Below are 17563 nucleotides of genomic sequence, written 5' to 3'. Positions count from 1 at the left end.
TACTCAGGACAAATTGGACAACAACTCTTAGGGTCCAATTTCTCCTGTTACCCTTGTGAAAATAAAAATTGGGGGCTAAAAGATCATTTTTGTGGAAAAAAAATGGATTTTTTTATTTTCACGCCTCTACATTATAAACTTTACTGAAACACTTGGGGGTTCAAAGTGCTCACCACACATCTAGATAAGTTCCTTGGGGGTCTAGTTTCCAAAATGGGGTCACTTGTGGGGGGTTTCCACTGTTTAGGTACATCAGGGGCTATCCAAATGCGACATGGCATCCGATCTCAATTCCAGCCAATTCTGCATTGAAAAAGTCAAACAGCGCTCCTTCCGTTCTGAGCTCTGCCGTGTGCTCAAACATTGGTTTAGCCCCACATACGGGGTATTGGCGTATTCGGGAGAAATTGCACAAGAAATTTTGTGGTTCATTTTCTCTTTTTACACTTGTGAAAATAAAAAAAAAATGGTTTTGAAGTAAAATGTTTGTGAAAAAAAGTTAAATGTTTATTTTTTCCTTCCATATTTCATTCATTCATGTGAAGCACCAGAAGGGTTAATAAACTTCTTGAATGTGGTTTTGAGTACATTGAGAGGTGCAGTTTTTAGAATGGTGTCACTTTTGGGTATTTTCTGTCATATTGACCCCCCCAAACTCACTTCAAATGTGAGGTGGTCCCTAAAAAAAATGGTGTTGCAAATTTTGTTGTAAAAATGAGAAATCGCTGGTCAACTTTTAACCCTTATAACTTCCTAAAAAAAAAAAATTATGTTTCCAAAATTGTGCAGATGTAAAGTAGACATGTGGGAAATGTTATTTATTAACTATTTTGTGCGATATCACTCTCTGATTTAAGGGCATAAAAATTAAAAGTTTGAAAATTGCAAAATGTTCTAAATTTTCGCCAAATTTTGATTTTTTTTAACAAATAAGCGCAGATCATATCTAAAATTTTTTACCAGCATCATGAAGTACAATATGTCATGAGAAAACAATGTCAGAATCAGTAGGATCCGTTGAAGCGTTCTAGAGTTATGACCTCAAAGTGACACTGGTCAGAATTGAAAAAATTGGCCCGGTCACGAAGGCAAAAACAGGCTCGGGTGCGAAGGGGTTAAAGATAAAAGATCGAGGTCTGCCAAGGTGCACCATTTTAAGCTTGTACAGTGTAGAGATAGGAAGTCCATGTAGGGAGAGAAAAAGGCCTAATGGAATTGTGGTATACAACGGCAGTGCTGAAGCAGAATGAAAATAGAAGTGCCAGAGTCAATCTGCGGATACTAAAATGAAGATTCAAGTGATATACAGGGGAATGATGTCGCTGTGTAGTCACTCAGTGGGACACTGAATTGATTAATCTGAGATACTCTGCAGTAGCAGCACCTTAATATTGGTATTCCTTACACCCTCTAAACAAGGAGTTCAATATTAACCCCCTAAGCTTTTTTCGGTTTTGCGTCCTTGTTTTTCGCTCCCCTCCTTCCCAAAACCATAACTTTTTTCTTTTTCCTTCAATATGGCCATGTGAGGGCCTATTTTTTGAGGGAAGAGTTGTACTTTTGAACAACACCATTGTTTTTTAACATGTCGTGTACTAGAAAACAGGAAAAAAATTCCATGTGCTGTGAAATTGAAAAAAAAAAAAGTGCAATCCCACACTTGTTTTTTGGTTGGCTTTTTTGCTAGGTTCACTAAATGCTAAAACGGACCTGCCATTATGATTCTCCAGGTCATTACAAGTTCATGGAGACCAAACATGTCAAGGTTCTTTTTTATCTAATGGTGAAAAAAAATTCCAAACTTTGCTTAAAAAAAAAAATAAAAAAATAAAAAAAAATTGTGCCATATTCCGATACCTGTAGCGTCTCAATTTTTCGTGATCTCGGGTCGGGTGAGGGCTTATGTTTTGCATGCCGGGCTGAAGTTTTTAATGATACCATTTTGGTGCAGATATGATCTTTTGATCACCTGTTACTGCATTTTAATGCAATGTCGCAACGAACAAAAAAAAAAGTAATTTTGGCGTTTTTAATTTTATTTCTCGCTACGCTGTTTAGCAATCGGGTTAATCCATTTTTTTATTGATAGATTGGTATCACTGCGTTCAGAATTGCCCAAATATGTGTACGTTTGATTTTATTTTTATTGTTTTTTTTTTTTAATGGGGCAAAAGGGGAGTGGATTTAAACTTTTATTTTTTTTATAAACACTTTTTTTTTTACTTTTGCCATGCTTCAATAGTCTTCATAGGAGGCCAGAAGCTGGCACAACTTGATCGGCTCAGCTATATAGAGGCGATGAGCAGATCGCCTCTATGTAGCTGAATTACTGACTTGCTATGAGCGCCGACCACTGGGTGACACTCACAGAAATTCGGCACTGACAACCATAGAGGTCTCCATGTGACCTCGGGTTATCATGCCGACACACCGGTGACCTGCGATCACGTGACGCGGGTCACCGGTGAGCATATTTCCGGCATGATTGCCGGAAGCGCTTGTTAAATGCCGCCGTCAGCATTTTACATCAGGATTTAACTAGCTAATAGCCGTGGGTGGATTGCGATTCCACCCGTGGCTATTGCGGGCACATGTCAGCTGTTCAAAACAGCTGACATGTCCCAGGTAAGATGTGGGCTCACTGCTGGAGCCCACATCAAAGGGAGGGAGTCTGACATCGGCATAATAATACATCCGATGTCGGTAAGGGGTTGAACTCTTTAGTGTTAATTTAGGAGTTCTTATAGTATTATAAAAAAAATCCAGGCAATAAGAGAGACTTCAGTATTTTATTTTATCTACAACTTTATTGGTCATTAATTTTTGGGGAAAAGTCTGTGAAGCAGGCGATCCTGAATGTCAAACAATCTGCTCATTTCTAGAGATGTGAAACTGAGCTGTAATGACAAACACTTATCAATGAAATTATTGATGTTATAATGCATGGGATCAATAAACCTACCCCTTCTGAATCAGACTGGTGGTGATCTCTTGACCTGACCGGAACAGTCAGCATGTCCACTTTAGCGCCACTGGGTCCATAGTTTTTCCTAAAGTCAGGGGCAGCACTTATCTTCTCAGTAGAGTTCCTCCTTGAACACAATCAAGATGGCAAAATCTTTAATTCTCTATTTTCCTATTCCTTGTAGTTCCAGATTTATTAAGACAGAGACAAATTTATAGAACAGGTGCTAAAATACAACACTAAATAATTCCTCCATCCAACGCTCACACAGTAATGTCATTCACTGCCCTAATAATACAGCAGTACATTAGCTAAATACTGCTAGAGGTAAAAGGCCAGTCCTTGCTGGTTAAGGGCTTGAAGGTTTTTATGTTCCTAACAAGGGTCTATTTTTTGGAAATCCTAATTAGATGACTGCGCAGACTTCATCCCATCTATGAGTGCACCCTTAGGAGGAAAGAATTGCGCCAAAAATTCCAAGTCACATTAGTAAAATTACTACCTCCTCTGTGGCACAGGGAGGGCTATAAATTAGTTGCATTGTCTATTGAGAGTCTGAAGTATTCCGCGGCTCTGTCCCTCCTCTATGCTTTATACTTCAGTTCTGTTCAACTACACTGTAACTATAAGTACTTTTGCCAATTTCATCTTTGGCAAAAATCATCAGTACTCGAACACTGTGGGAAAATGTGTTAGTTATCACATGCAGCAACAATTCTCTTCATCATCACATGGAGGATACAGGAAGAGCAAGACTAAACAAACTAGAAAAAAGTCGTACAAAACAGAACAGAGCGCCATCCGCTGACTGCTACAGAAAGTCCCTCCACGGCATAGTCCTGCAGCAGTTGCATACTCCAACATTTTGCAATCTCAAAAGCAGATCAGTACAAGTAGAGCCAATATAAGAAATCAAACACAGAATGATTAAAGGGAGCCTGACGGCTGACACATGCTGCCAATCCATGGGACACTAGCTCCATCATTTCAGCCACATGTGTTTCATACATGATTCCCATGGCTTGTGCAGCATAAATCAGCCGGTAAGTTCCATTTAATAACATCAAGCAACCAAATCATTCAGAAAATGTGAGCGAAAATGTGATTACACAGTCTGAGCAGAGGAGCAGGACACAGCACATGCCAACATTCAAAGCAGGGAAGCATAGCTCCAAGGAAAAACATGCATGTAGATTGTGGTGGAAAACTAAAGTAACCCTGGACACTCGACCCATGAACCTGCAGCTTACGAACAAAATGCCTCCATGATGCCTGATTAAGGCCGGAGTCACATTAGTGTATCACATGTGATGCAATATGCTAATGACACTCGGCTCTGGCTCTGCTGCGTGATCGGTGTTAGTTCCCTGTGCTCCGATCCTCCCACATCAGAGAATCACAGCACAGCTGCGGAGGAGATGCAGAAATTCATTTCTCCATCTACTCCATTGCCGGCGTCTGCAGGAATCACACAGGTGATATCTGAGTGCAGTGCAATGTTTCACATGCACCCATAGAATTATACAGGCGCGTGAGATCCGAATTTTGCATGCAATCTCAGCATGCTGTGTTTTTTTCCCATCCGATCACAATCCGATTGCAGCAGGAAAAAAATACGCCTTTGAGAACACATGCATAGGAATACATTGGAACGAACGCAATCCAATTTTTAATCGGATTGCATTCGTCCAATTTAATTGCAAGCGGGAACAAGCCCTATTACGGATGTGCCAGATCTCCTAACTGTACTGCAAAACAAGGAACCAATAGGATAATCCAAGAAGGAGGAAGAAATGTGATTTCTCCAGGGCGTGGTCAGGTAATAGTCTGGGGTCAAATGCAAGAAGGGTACATCAAAATCTGGGCACACAACCTGCACAACCTATACCACAAGTCCGGGGTCAGATAACTAAAGTCAAAGAGCGTCAAAAGCAGAAGGGATAATCCAAAAGAGTAGTCACAACAAAATAAATGGTTATCAGCAAGATCAGAAGTCAAACACAGAACAAGCATACAAACCTAACTATAGTAAATCTACATCTGACAATCTGCTGCTCACAGCAAGCCAGTTAAATACCCTGCAAGTCATTTGAGGACAGGAGGCACCTAAGGAACCACCTGCATGCTAAATCAGATTGAACATCAGGGCTGTCAATCAAAATGCCGACAGCTCAGCACGCATTGGATAACTGAACTGTCACTCACAAAACCAACAGTCCAGCATACCAAAGACTACATAGGGTGGCTGAGCTGTCATACACAGCACCCTTAGGCCATAGTCAGATATGAAACCGTGACAGTACCCTCTCTTCTACAAGGGTCCACCGGACCCCAAGATTCCTAGAAAACATAGCATGAAAGGCCTTGATCAGTCGTTCGGCCCGGAACTCCGGATCTTTCCTCCGGTTCATATCCCTTCCAACGGATGAGGTACTGAAAGGAATTTTGGACTTTTATCCGGCCCCTGGCAAGGCCGACATTAAACTGCACTGATTACAGGGCCGACGGGCCCTGTAATCGCAGGGGGGACGAGGCGCCGAGGAAAGGCGTTGCGCAGCCCTCAGTATGCAGCAGAGACCACACAGGCGACGTGATTATCAACACGCCGCCTGCGCGGCCTGATGACGTCACGCCGCCTATGCTGGGAGAAGACGGAGATGAGCGGGCGCCTCTTCAGAGCAGCAGGGGACATAGGTGAGTACTTTTTTTTTTTTTTTTTTTTTTTTTTTTTAACTCCGGGTCCTATTGAGGACCTGTGCTGCATAATGGGGACCTGTGCTGCCTTTTGGGGACCTGTGCTACGTATTGGGGACATGTTCCTGCCTATTTGGGACCTATGCTACCTTTTGGGGACATGTTCCTGCCTATTTGGGACCTGTGCTCCCTACTGGGGACATTTATCTGCCTATTGGGGACCTGTCCTACCTTTTGGGGACCTGTGCTACCTGTTGGGGACATTTACCTGCCTATTAGGGACCTGTGCTACCTATTGGGGACCTGTACCTGCCTATTGAGGACCTGTATCTGCCTATTGGGGACCTGTATCTGCCTATTGGGGACCTGTGCTACGTATTGGGGACATGTTCCTGCCTATTTGGGACCTGTGCTACCTACTGGGGACATTTACCTGCCTATTGGGGACCTGTGCTACCTGTTGGAGACATTTACCTGCCTATAAGGGACCTGTGCAACCTATTGGCGACCTGTATCTGCCTATTGGCGACCTGTATCTGCCTATTGGGGAACTGTGCTGCCTATTGAGCACATTGTGCTGCCTATTGGGGACCTGTGCTGCCTATTGGGGACCTGTGCTGCCTATTGGGGACCTGTGCTGCCTATTGGGGACATTTACCTGCCTATTGGGGACATTTACCTGCCTATTGTGGATCTGTGCTGCCTATTGGGGACCTGTGCTGCCTATTGGGGACCTGTGCTGCCTATTGGGGACCTGTGCTCCGTATTGGGGACATGTTCCTGCCTATTTGGGACCTGTGCTGCCTAATGGGGACATGTTCCTGCCTATTTGGGACCTGTGCTCCCTACTGGGGACATTTATCTGCCTATTGGGGACCTGTCCTACCTTTTGGGGACCTGTGCTACCTGTTGGGGACATTTACCTGCCTATTAGGGACCTGTGCTACCTATTGGGGACCTGTACCTGCCTATTGAGGACCTGTATCTGCCTATTGGGGACCTGTATCTGCCTATTGGGTACCTGTGCTACGTATTGGGGACATGTTCCTGCCTATTTGGGACCTGTGCTACCTACTGGGGACATTTACCTGCCTATTGGGGACCTGTGCTACCTGTTGGAGACATTTACCTGCCTATAAGGGACCTGTGCAACCTATTGGCGACCTGTATCTGCCTATTGGCGACCTGTATCTGCCTATTGGGGAACTGTGCTGCCTATTGAGCACATTGTGCTGCCTATTGGGGACCTGTGCTGCCTATTGGGGACCTGTGCTGCCTATTGGGGACATTTACCTGCCTATTGGGGACCTGTGCTGCCTATTGGGGACCTGTGCTGCCTATTGGGGAACTGTGCTGCCTATTGGGGAACTGTGCTGCCTATTGGGGAACTGTGCTGCCTATTGGGGAACTGTGCTGCCTATTGGGGAACTGTGCTACATATTGAGCACATTTTCCTGCCTATTGGGGACCTGTGCTGCCTATTGGGGAACTGTGCTGCCTATTGGGGACATTTACCTGCCTATTGGGGATCTGTGCTGCCTATTGGGGACTGTGCTGCCTATTGGGGACTGTGCTGCCTATTGGGGACTGTGCTGCCTATTGGGGACTGTGCTGCCTATTGGGAACAGTGCTGCCTATTGGGGAACTGTGCTGCCTATTGGGGAACTGTGCTGCCTATTGCTGCCTATTGGGGAACTGTGCTGCCTATTGGGGAACTGTGCTGCCTATTGGGGAACTGTGCTACATATTGAGCACATTTTCCTGCCTATTGGGGACCTGTGCTGCCTATTGGGGACCTGTGCTACCTATTGGGGACATTTACCTGCCTTTTAGGGACCAATGCTGCCTATTCGGGATTCTTGCACCACACTAGTCTGAGCCTGTGGTAAAAGTGGAGTTCCACCAATATGGGCACTGGTGAGGCTGCATTGATGTGCACTGATCAGGCTGCATCGATGGGCGCTGATCAGGCCGCATTGATGGGCGCTGATCAGGCCGCATTGATGGGCCCTGATCAGGCTGCATGTCTCTGTGTGGGCAGTTTTATTGCTGGTATATTGTTTTTGTAGCGCTGTATATATGTTGGTATTTTACTAATAGCAATTTTGAATCCCTATTAAACAATGATATCAAGAAAGAGAAAAAATTGACTCAAAGTGTAGGATATTCGAAGAACCCCCCAAAAAATCGGTAAGTTTGATGATTTAACTACTTCTTTACTACCTAAATGCCACTGGATTGTCCACTTCCAGGACCTCAAGGGACCGATGAATTTCAGACATACAGTTGCGCTCAAAAGATTACATATTCCGGCAGAATTTTTGCTTTCTTGGCCTTTTTTCAGAGAATATGGATGATAATACCAAAATGTTTTCTCCTCTCATGTTTAGAGGTTGGATGAAGCCATTTATTATCAAACTACTGTGTTTTCGCTTTTTAACTCATAATGACAACCTAAAACATCCAAATGGCCCTGATCAAAAGTGAACATAACCTGGTGATTTTGGCCTGAAAACATGCACTGTAGCTGACACAAATGGGTATGAATGGCTACAAAAGGTAACATCCTCACCTGTGACAAATGCCAGGAAAATTGTTCGGGATGCAAAAAAAACCCCACAAATAACATCAGCTGAAATACTGAACTCTCTGAAAACTAGCGTTGTGGCTGTTTCAAGTTGCACAATAAGGAGGCACTTGAAGAAAAATGGGCTGCATGGTCAAGTCGCCAGAAGAAAGTCAAAATGACCCTGATGAAAACTTCACATACTCCATTTCTAAATACTGTGTATTGTCCCCTCTAACATCAATAACAGCTTGAAGTCTTTTGTGGTAGTTGTGGATGAGATTTTTTTATGTTCTCAGATGGTAAAGCTACACACTCTTTTTGGCAAAAAGTCTCCAGTTCCTGTAAATTCCTGGCCTGTCCAGCATGGACTGCACGCTTGAGATCTCCCCAGAGTGGCTCAATGATATTGATGTCAGGAGACTGAGATGGCCACTCCAGAACTCTCATTTTGTTCTGCTGTAGCCAATGACAGGTTGACTTGGCCTTGTGTTTTGGATCTTTGTCATGTTGGAACATCCAAGTACGTCCCATGACTGATTGCAAATTTGCCTCCAGTATTTGATGATATCGTGCTGCATTCATCTTTCCTTCAACTTGGACCAAGTTTCCTGTGCCTTTGTAGCTCACACATCCCCAAAACATCAGCGATCCACCTCCGTGCCTTACAGTAGGAATGGTGTTCCTTTCATCATAGACGTTGGCTGACATCTCTCCAAATGTTAGCAATAAACTTAGCACTTGAATTGTGAAAAAAATAAGATTCCATTTATTTTGCATCCACACACAATATTGTCATTAAACGTTTTTGGTCCTCCACTGGAACTTCATCAGAATGGTCTTTAAATGGATTCAAAGAATGGAGGTATACTAGAGTTGCATTTTGTCATTATGATTTAAAAAGAGAAAACACAGTAGTTTGACAATAAATGGCTTCACTCAACCACTAACCATGTGTGGAGAAAAAGTTTTGGTGTTATCATTTATATTCTCTGAAAAAAAAGACCAAGAAAGCAAAAATTCTGCCGGGGTATGTAAACTTTTCAGCACAACTGTATATTACACTGCAGTATCCATATATATCGGTCATATATTACACTGCAGTATCCATATATATCGGTCACATATTACACTGCAGTATCCATGTATATCGGTCATATATTACACTGCAGTATAGATCTATACATATATCTATCTATCTACACACACATACACACAATATCTGGAATATTGTGTCCAGTTTTGGGCACCACATTTTAAAAAAGACATCAACAAACTGGAGCAAGTTCAGAAAAGAGCGACCAGAATGGTGACCGGTCTGCAAACCCTGTCTTATGAGGAAAGGTTGCAGGATTTGGGAATGTTTAGTTTGCAAAAGAGAAGACTGAGAGGAGACTTAATAGCTGTCTACAAATATATAAAGGGCTGTCACATTGTAGAAGGATCATCTTTATTCTCATTTGCACAAGGAAAGACTAGAAGCAATGGGATGAAACTGAATGGGAGGAGACACAGATTAGATATTAGAAAAAACTTTTTGACAGTTAGAGTGATCTATGAGTGGAACAGGCTGCCACAAGAAGTGGTGAGTTCTCCTTCAATGGAAGTCTTCAAACAGAGGCTTAACAGACATCTGACTGGGATGATTTAGCGAATCCTGCTTTGAGCAGGGGGTTGGACAAGATGGCCCAGGAGGTCCCTTCCAACTCTACGATTCTATGAAGAGAGAGACAGAGATATACAAACACACACACAGTTGTGTATTAGGCTGAGGGTGCCAATACTTTTGTCTGGCCCATTTTTGGAGTTTTGTGTGAAATGATCATTGCGTCATTTTCTTTTGTGTTTTTTCATTTAAGACAAATTAAATGAAGATAATAATAGCAAAGAATGTGTTTGCAATCATTTTCAGGAAGAAGCTGAGTATTATCTGACAGAATTGCAGGGGTGTCAATACTTTTGGCCACAACAATATTATATATATATATATATATATATATATATATATATATATATGAGAAAGGACAACAAAGACCATCCCCATTGGGGGGTGAGAAGGAAGGCTTTTTTTATACTGCAGTGTTTATAATATTATATATATATACACTCACTGGCCACTTTATTAGGTACACCATGCTAGTAACGGGTTGGACCCCCTTTTGCCTTCAGAACTGCCTCAATTCTTCGTGGCAGAGATTCAACAAGGTGCTGGAAGCATTCCTCAGAGATTTTGGACCATATTGACATGATGGCATCACACAGTTGGCGCAGATTTGTCGGCTGCACATCCCTGATGCGAATCTCCCGTTCCACCACATCCCAAAGATGCTCTATTGGATTGAGATCTGGTGACTGAGGAGGCCATTTGAGTACAGTGAACTCATGGTCATGTTCAAGAAACCAATCTGAGATGATTCGAGCTTTATGACATGGCGCATTATCCTGCTGAAAGTAGCCATCAGATGTTGGGTACATTGTGGTCATAAAGGGATGGACATGGTCAGCAACAATACTCAGGTAGGCTGTGGCATTGCAACGATGCTCAATTGGTACCAAGGGGCCCAAAGAGTGCCAAGAAAAAATTCCCCACACCATGACACCACCACCACCAGCCTGAACCGTTGATACAAGGCTGGATGGATCCATGCTTTCATGTTGTTTACGCCAAATTCTGACCCTACCATCCGAATGTCGCAGCAGAAATCGAGACTCATCAGACCAGGCAACGTTTTTCCAATCTTCTACTGTCCAATTTCGATGAGCTTGTGCAAATTGTAGCCTCAGTTTCCTGTTCTTAGCTGAGAGGAGTGGTACCCAGTGTGGTCTTCTGCTGCTGTAGCCCATCTGCCTCAAAGTTCGACGCACTGTGCGTTCAGAGATGCTCTTCTGCCTACCTTGGTTGTAACGGGTGGCAATTTGAGTCACTGTTGCCTTTCTATCAGCTCGAACCAGTATGCCCATTCTCCTCTGACCTCTGGCATCAACAAGGCATTTCCGGCCACAGAACTGCCGCTCACTGGATTTTTTTTCTTTTTCGGACCATTCTCTGTAAACCCTAGAGATGGTTGTGCGTGAAAATCCCAGTAGATCAGCAGTTTCTGAAATACTCAGACCAGCCCTTCTGGCACCAACAATCATGCCACGTTCAAAGGCACTCAAATCACCTTTCTTCCCCATACTGATGCTCGGTTTGAACTGCAGGAGATTGTCTTGACCATGTCTACATGCCTAAATGCACTGAGTTGCCGCCATGTGATTGGCTGATTAGAAATTAAGTCTTAACACACAGTTGGACAGGTGTACCTAATAAAGTGGCCAGTGAGTGTATATATATATTACACTGCAGTATAAAAAAAGCCTTCCTTCTCACCCCCCAATGGGGATGGTCTTTGTTGTCCTCTCGTTCTTGGGTCCTCTACCAGAGGCCTGGAAGTTTGAGGGTTCTGTGCAGGATCTTAGTTGTTCTCAGTATTACGCTTTTCTGGACAGAGAGCTCAGATGTTGCTCCTGAGATCTGTTGTAGCCATTCTTCCAACTTAGGAGTCACTGATCTAAGTGCTCCTATTACCACTGGAATCACTGTTGCCTTCACCTTCCACATCTTCTCCAGTTCTCCTTTGAGGCCCTGGTATTTCTCCAGCTTCTCATATCCCTTCTTTCTGATGTAGCCATCACTTGGCAATGCCACATCTATTATTATTGCTCTCTTCTGATCCTTGTCTAATATGACAATGTCTGGTTGGTTAGCCAACACTTGCTTATTCATCTGGATCTTGGAAGTCCCACAGGATTTTAGCCCTTTCATTCTCCACCACTTTTTCTGGGGTCTCCCACCTGGACTTAGGAGGACTTAGCCCATATGCTGTGCAGATGTTCCTGTATACAGTTCCTGCTACTTGGTTGTGGCGTTCAGTATACACTGTTCCTGCTTAAATTTGGCATCCTGACTATGTGTTGGACGATTTCTGAGGTTTCTTTGCATAGTCTGCACCTTGGGCATTGTCTTGTGTGGTATATTCCAGCTTCTATGGATCTGGAACTTAGTGCTTGCTCTTGTGCTGCTATGGTCAGTGCCTCTGTGCTGTCTCGGAGTCCAGCTTTCTCCAGCCATTGATAGATTTTCTCCATGTCAGCCACCTCCATTATCTGTCAATGGTACATCCCATGCAGTGGCTTGTCTTGCCATGGCGCTTCGTGTTCCTGCTCTTCCTTCCAGATCTGTGGTTGTTGCTGCCTTAGGCTTTCTCTCAGCATCTCATCTTTTGGCCCCATTCTTCTGACGTATTCCTGGAAACTCCTGGTTTCATCCATGATGGTGGCTTGGATGCTTATCAAGCCTCGACCACCCTCCTTTCTCTTGGTATACAATCTTTGGGTGTTAAGACTTAGGGTGGAGACCTCCATGCATTGTGAGGAGCTTCCGAGTCCTCACATCTGCAGCTTCCATTTCTTCTTTGGGCCAGCACACTATGCCAGCAGGGTATCTGATGACTGGCAAGGCATATGTATTGATGGTGCAGATTTTATTCTTCCCATTGAGCTGGCTTTTCAGAACCTGTCTTACCCTTTGATGGTATTTGGATGTTGCTGCTTTCCTTGCCTCCTCATCATGGTTACCGCATCCTTGTGGAATACTGAGGTACTTGTAGCATGTTTGTACATCTGCCATGTCTCCTGCTGGTAATTACACGCCATCAGTCTTGACTACCTTGCGTCTCTATTACCAACCGGCCGCACTTCTCCAGTACAAATGACATCCCGATGTCTTCACTGTAGATCTTTGTAAGTTGGATCCATGAATCGATGTAGAGGAAGTGGCTGATGGTGCTTCCACTCTTAAACTTGTATCCATAGCCAGACTCTGTAATTATCTGACTGAGGGGGTTCAAGCCTATGCAGAACAGCGATGGGGACAGTATATCACCTTGGTACATGCTGCATTTGATGGTTACTTGTGCTAGTTGTCTTGAGTTGACTTCCAATGTTGTTCTCCATAGCCCCATTGAGCTTCTGCGGAAGGTTTCTAATTTCCTGTTGACATTGTAGAGAGCCAAGCATTCACAGATCCATGTGTGTGGCATTGAGTCATAGGCTTTCCTGTAGTCAAGCCAGGCTGTGCCGAGATTGATCTGTCTGGATCCTGAGTCTTGAGCGACTGCTCTATCTACTAGGCGCTGGTGCTTAGAGCCTCTGGTGTCGGTCCCGATGCCTTTCTGAGCTGGATTCATGTACTGGTTCATATGGTTCTGTAGCTTGGTGGCTATGATGCCTGATAGGAGTTTCCATGTTGTTGTAAGGCAGGTTATTGGGTGGTAGTTGGATAGAACTGTTCCTTTATGAGGATCCTTCAAGATCAGCACTGTTGTGTTAGCCAAGCTGGGTGGTGGCCTTCTTCTAGCAATTGGTTCATCTGCTTTCCCATGCGTTCATGTACTGCTGTTAATTTATTTAGCCAGTAGGTGTGGATCAGGTCTGGGCCAGGTGCTGTCCAGCTCTTCATGTTCTTGACCCACTGTTGGAAGTCTGCTTCTGTAATGGTGACTGGTTGTTGCTCTAGGGGGGTGCTGTGTTTCAGTCTCAGATCTTGCAGCCACATTGCGCTGGTGTTGTGTGTTTTTTCTTTCTCCCATATGTTCCTCCAGTATTGTTCAGTCTCTGCTATTGGTGGAGTTGCTGCCTTTGTGCTGTTACTCTGTAGTTGGGAGTACACTTTGGATAGTTCTTTGGAGAACAGGGCATTTATCTTCTTGGCCTCATCTCTAGTGTATCTCCCTAGTCTTGCAGCGAGTGCTGTGAACCTTTGCTTAGCAGTCTCTAGGGCTTCAGCTAGGGTCAGGTCTTTGTACTGGGTATTATTCTTTATCTACACCTTTCTGTATTTCTAGTTGGCTGAAGTCAGGCGGATCAGATTTTTGTCTCCAGCCTTCTTTTTCAAGGGGGGCACATACATCTGTTGTTCTTGCTGGTTGTATATTTCCATGATTGCTGAAGTAGCAGTTTATTAGTTTGAGTTATGGTGGTAGTAGGTATTGATGCAAGTACTCCATTGGCATTTTCTAGCATACTGTCTGGTGATGTTTCTCTGCTGGGCCTTGGCAGTCGATCTCTGGTATTGATGGTATTCAGTTTTTCCAAAATCTTCTGTTTCAGACCAGCTGCAGTGCTCTCTAATTGCAGGATTGGATCAGGATCTTCAGGAGGTTGCACATGTTGTTCTTCCGGGTCTTCATGTGGGGTGGATCTGCGTGTGCAGTTGATCCATCTCAAGTTGTGATAATAGCTCTCTCTTTATGATATTGAAACGTTGGGTGGTTAGTTGTTTCTCAGTCAATGGACATGCAGGTCTTGTATCCATCCAGAATTTCCTGCAGTATCCATATACACTCACTGGCCACTTTATTAGGTACACCATGCTAGTAACGGGTTGGACCCCCTTTTGCCTTCAGAACTGCCTCAATTCTTCGTGGCAGAGATTCAACAAGGTGCTGGAAGCATTCCTCAGAGATTTTGGACCATATTGACATGATGGCATCACACAGTTGGCGCAGATTTGTCGGCTGCACATCCCTGATGCGAATCTCCCGTTCCACCACATCCCAAAGATGCTCTATTGGATTGAGATCTGGTGACTGAGGAGGCCATTTGAGTACAGTGAACTCATTGTCATGTTCAAGAAACCAATCTGAGATGATTCGAGCTTTATGACATGGCGCATTATCCTGCTGAAAGTAGCCATCAGATGTTGGGTACATTGTGGTCATAAAGGGATGGACATGGTCAGCAACAATACTCAGGTAGGCTGTGGCGTTGCAACGATGCTCAATTGGTACCAAGGGGCCCAAAGAGTGCCAAGAAAAAATTCCCCACACCATGACACCACCACCACCAGCCTGAACCGTTGATACAAGGCAGGATGGATCCATGCTTTCATGTTGTTTACGCCAAATTCTGACCCTACCATCCGAATGTCGCAGCAGAAATCGAGACTCATCAGACCAGGCAACGTTTTTCAAATCTTCTACTGTCCAATTTCGATGAGCTTGTGCAAATTGTAGCCTCAGTTTCCTGTTCTTAGCTGAGAGGAGTGGTACCCAGTGTGGTCTTCTGCTGCTGTAGCCCATCTGCCTCAAAGTTCGACGCACTGTGCGTTCAGAGATGCTCTTCTGCCTACCTTGGTTGTAACGGGTGGCAATTTGAGTCACTGTTGCCTTTCTATCAGCTCGAACCAGTCTGCCCATTCTCCTCTGACCTCTGGCATCAACAAGGCATTTCCGGCCACAGAACTGCCGCTCACTGGATTTTTTTTCTTTTTCGGACCATTCTCTGTAAACCCTAGAGATGGTTGTGCGTAAAAATCCCAGTATATCAGCAGTTTCTGAAATACTCAGACCAGCCCTTCTGGCACCAACAATCATGCCACGTTCAAAGGCACTCAAATCACCTTTCTTCCCCATACTGATGCTCGGTTTGAACTGCAGGAGATTGTCTTGACCATGTCTACATGCCTAAATGCACTGAGTTGCCGCCATGTGATTGGCTGATTAGAAATTAAGTCTTAACACACAGTTGGACAGGTGTACCTAATAAAGTGGCCAGTGAGTGTATATCGGTCATATATTACACTGCAGTATCCATATATATCGGTCATATATTACACTGCAGTATCCATATATATCGGTCATATATTACACTGCAGTATCCATATATATCAGTCATATATTACACTGCAGCATCTATATATTGATCATATATTACACTGAATTATCTATATATCAGTCATATATTATACTACAGTGTCTCTGACACCGGCTCTGAACCCATTACTAGTTTTCATGCCAGGGCAACATTTTAGTCCTAGTCTGTCCCTGAAAGTGTACAAGTCTATGTGTGCAAGTGTGCTCATGTGATGTTTATGGAAAATGAACATTTTCTGTGCAGTAAGTGTGATGTCCACATGCACCTTTGTACGATTGTGAATGTGTTATGTACATTGGATTAGCCACGATGTTACAACATATATACAATACATACAAAACACAAACAAGAGGTTTACTGGAATAATTTTTTTATACCAATGGACTTGCATTAGTTAAAATAATAAGTTCAATTGCTTCGTGCCCTCTCCTGTGGAAGTTATGGTTCAGTTCATAAGAGTGAGCAGTGTGAAGGCATTTAGTAGAGGACATGTGGAGGCCATGTGGGGTGTGTGGGTGTCATATTTCGTGCAGGGAGCAAAGTGAGGGGCAGATAGTGTGATTATAATGCTACTGAATAAAAATTGTTATTTTTACAGGAGTTGTCCTAGGAAAACCGATAAGTCTGCCGTCACTCTGTGTGTCTGCTGACAAATGAAGCCCGTCAGTGCATGCGCTGTGCGCTGTGGGGATTCAGCTGTTTTAGACCAGAAAACAGAGGGTATTTATGAGCTACCAGTGTGTGCAGCCTTCTTCTCCATACTCTTATATGGATTGAGGTCGAGCCCTTTAGTCGGACAAGCTCACTGGCCGTCCGCATCACTGTTCGGGGAGCAGCCTAGGCTCAATACAAGTGTATGGAGCAAGGCTGCGTCCACTGGCCAGTTGTATATATAACTCATACATAACATGCGTTCCCAGGTTTTAAACTGGCAAATCCGTGCAGAGCACAGTGCGTGCGCTGGGGGGATTCATAAGTCTGCAGTCACACAGTGACTAGGGCTTCCGGTGATGTATTTCTGTACTGTTTGTGGTTCTGGTGATGTATTTTTCTACGGATGATGGTTTTGGTGACTCCTTTCTGTACTTATGGTGGTTCTGGTCAAATAATCCTGTACTGATGGTGGTTCTGGTGATGTACTTCTGTAATGATTGTTGTTATGGTGATTTATTTCTGTACTGTTCATGGTTCTGGTGATGTTTTCACGTACTGTTCATGGTTCTGGTGATGTTTTCACGTACTGATGGTGGTTCTAGTAATGATTTCTGTACCGTTCGTGGTTCGAGTGATGTATTTCGGTATTGATGGTGGTTCTGGTGGGTTTTCTTCTATACTGATGCATTTTTGTTCATTTGATGGTTCTGGTGAAGTATTCCTGTAATATTGGTGGTCCTGGTGGTTCTGATGATATATTAATGTATTTTTGTCGTTTCCGTTGATGTATCTCTGTACTTTTGGTGGTTCTAGTGATGTACTTCTACATTGATTGTGGTTCTGGTGATGTATTTCAGTACCTTTAGTGGTTCTTGTTATGTCTTTCGGCAATTCAGTGGTTGTGAAGCAGTATTCATGTGCTGTTATTGGTTCTGATTCTGTACATATGCTCCACTCCTTAATTTGTTAGATAACTTGATACCTGACTA

The 17563-nt window shown here is 43.8% G+C and overlaps 1 protein-coding gene across 2 annotated transcripts in view; it reads right to left on the bottom strand.

Moving 5' to 3' along the window:
* The window catches only part of SYTL4 (synaptotagmin like 4), a 146715-nt gene that overhangs the window by 37392 nt on the left and 91760 nt on the right, over positions 1–17563 (bottom strand). For both annotated transcript variants that reach the window (XM_073589828.1, XM_073589829.1), the window contains one exon: positions 2963–3092. In XM_073589828.1, the coding sequence (XP_073445929.1) occupies positions 2963–3092 (130 nt within the window). The remainder of the gene's footprint in view (positions 1–2962; positions 3093–17563) is intronic.

This window comes from Dendrobates tinctorius, unplaced genomic scaffold, assembly GCF_039654945.1.
Source record: "Dendrobates tinctorius isolate UK_male_01 unplaced genomic scaffold, ASM3965494v1 ptg000114l, whole genome shotgun sequence".
Taxonomy (NCBI): Eukaryota; Metazoa; Chordata; class Amphibia; order Anura; family Dendrobatidae; genus Dendrobates; species Dendrobates tinctorius.
Note: the sequence above shows the minus strand (reverse complement) of the source record. Positions and strands in the feature narration are given on the sequence as shown.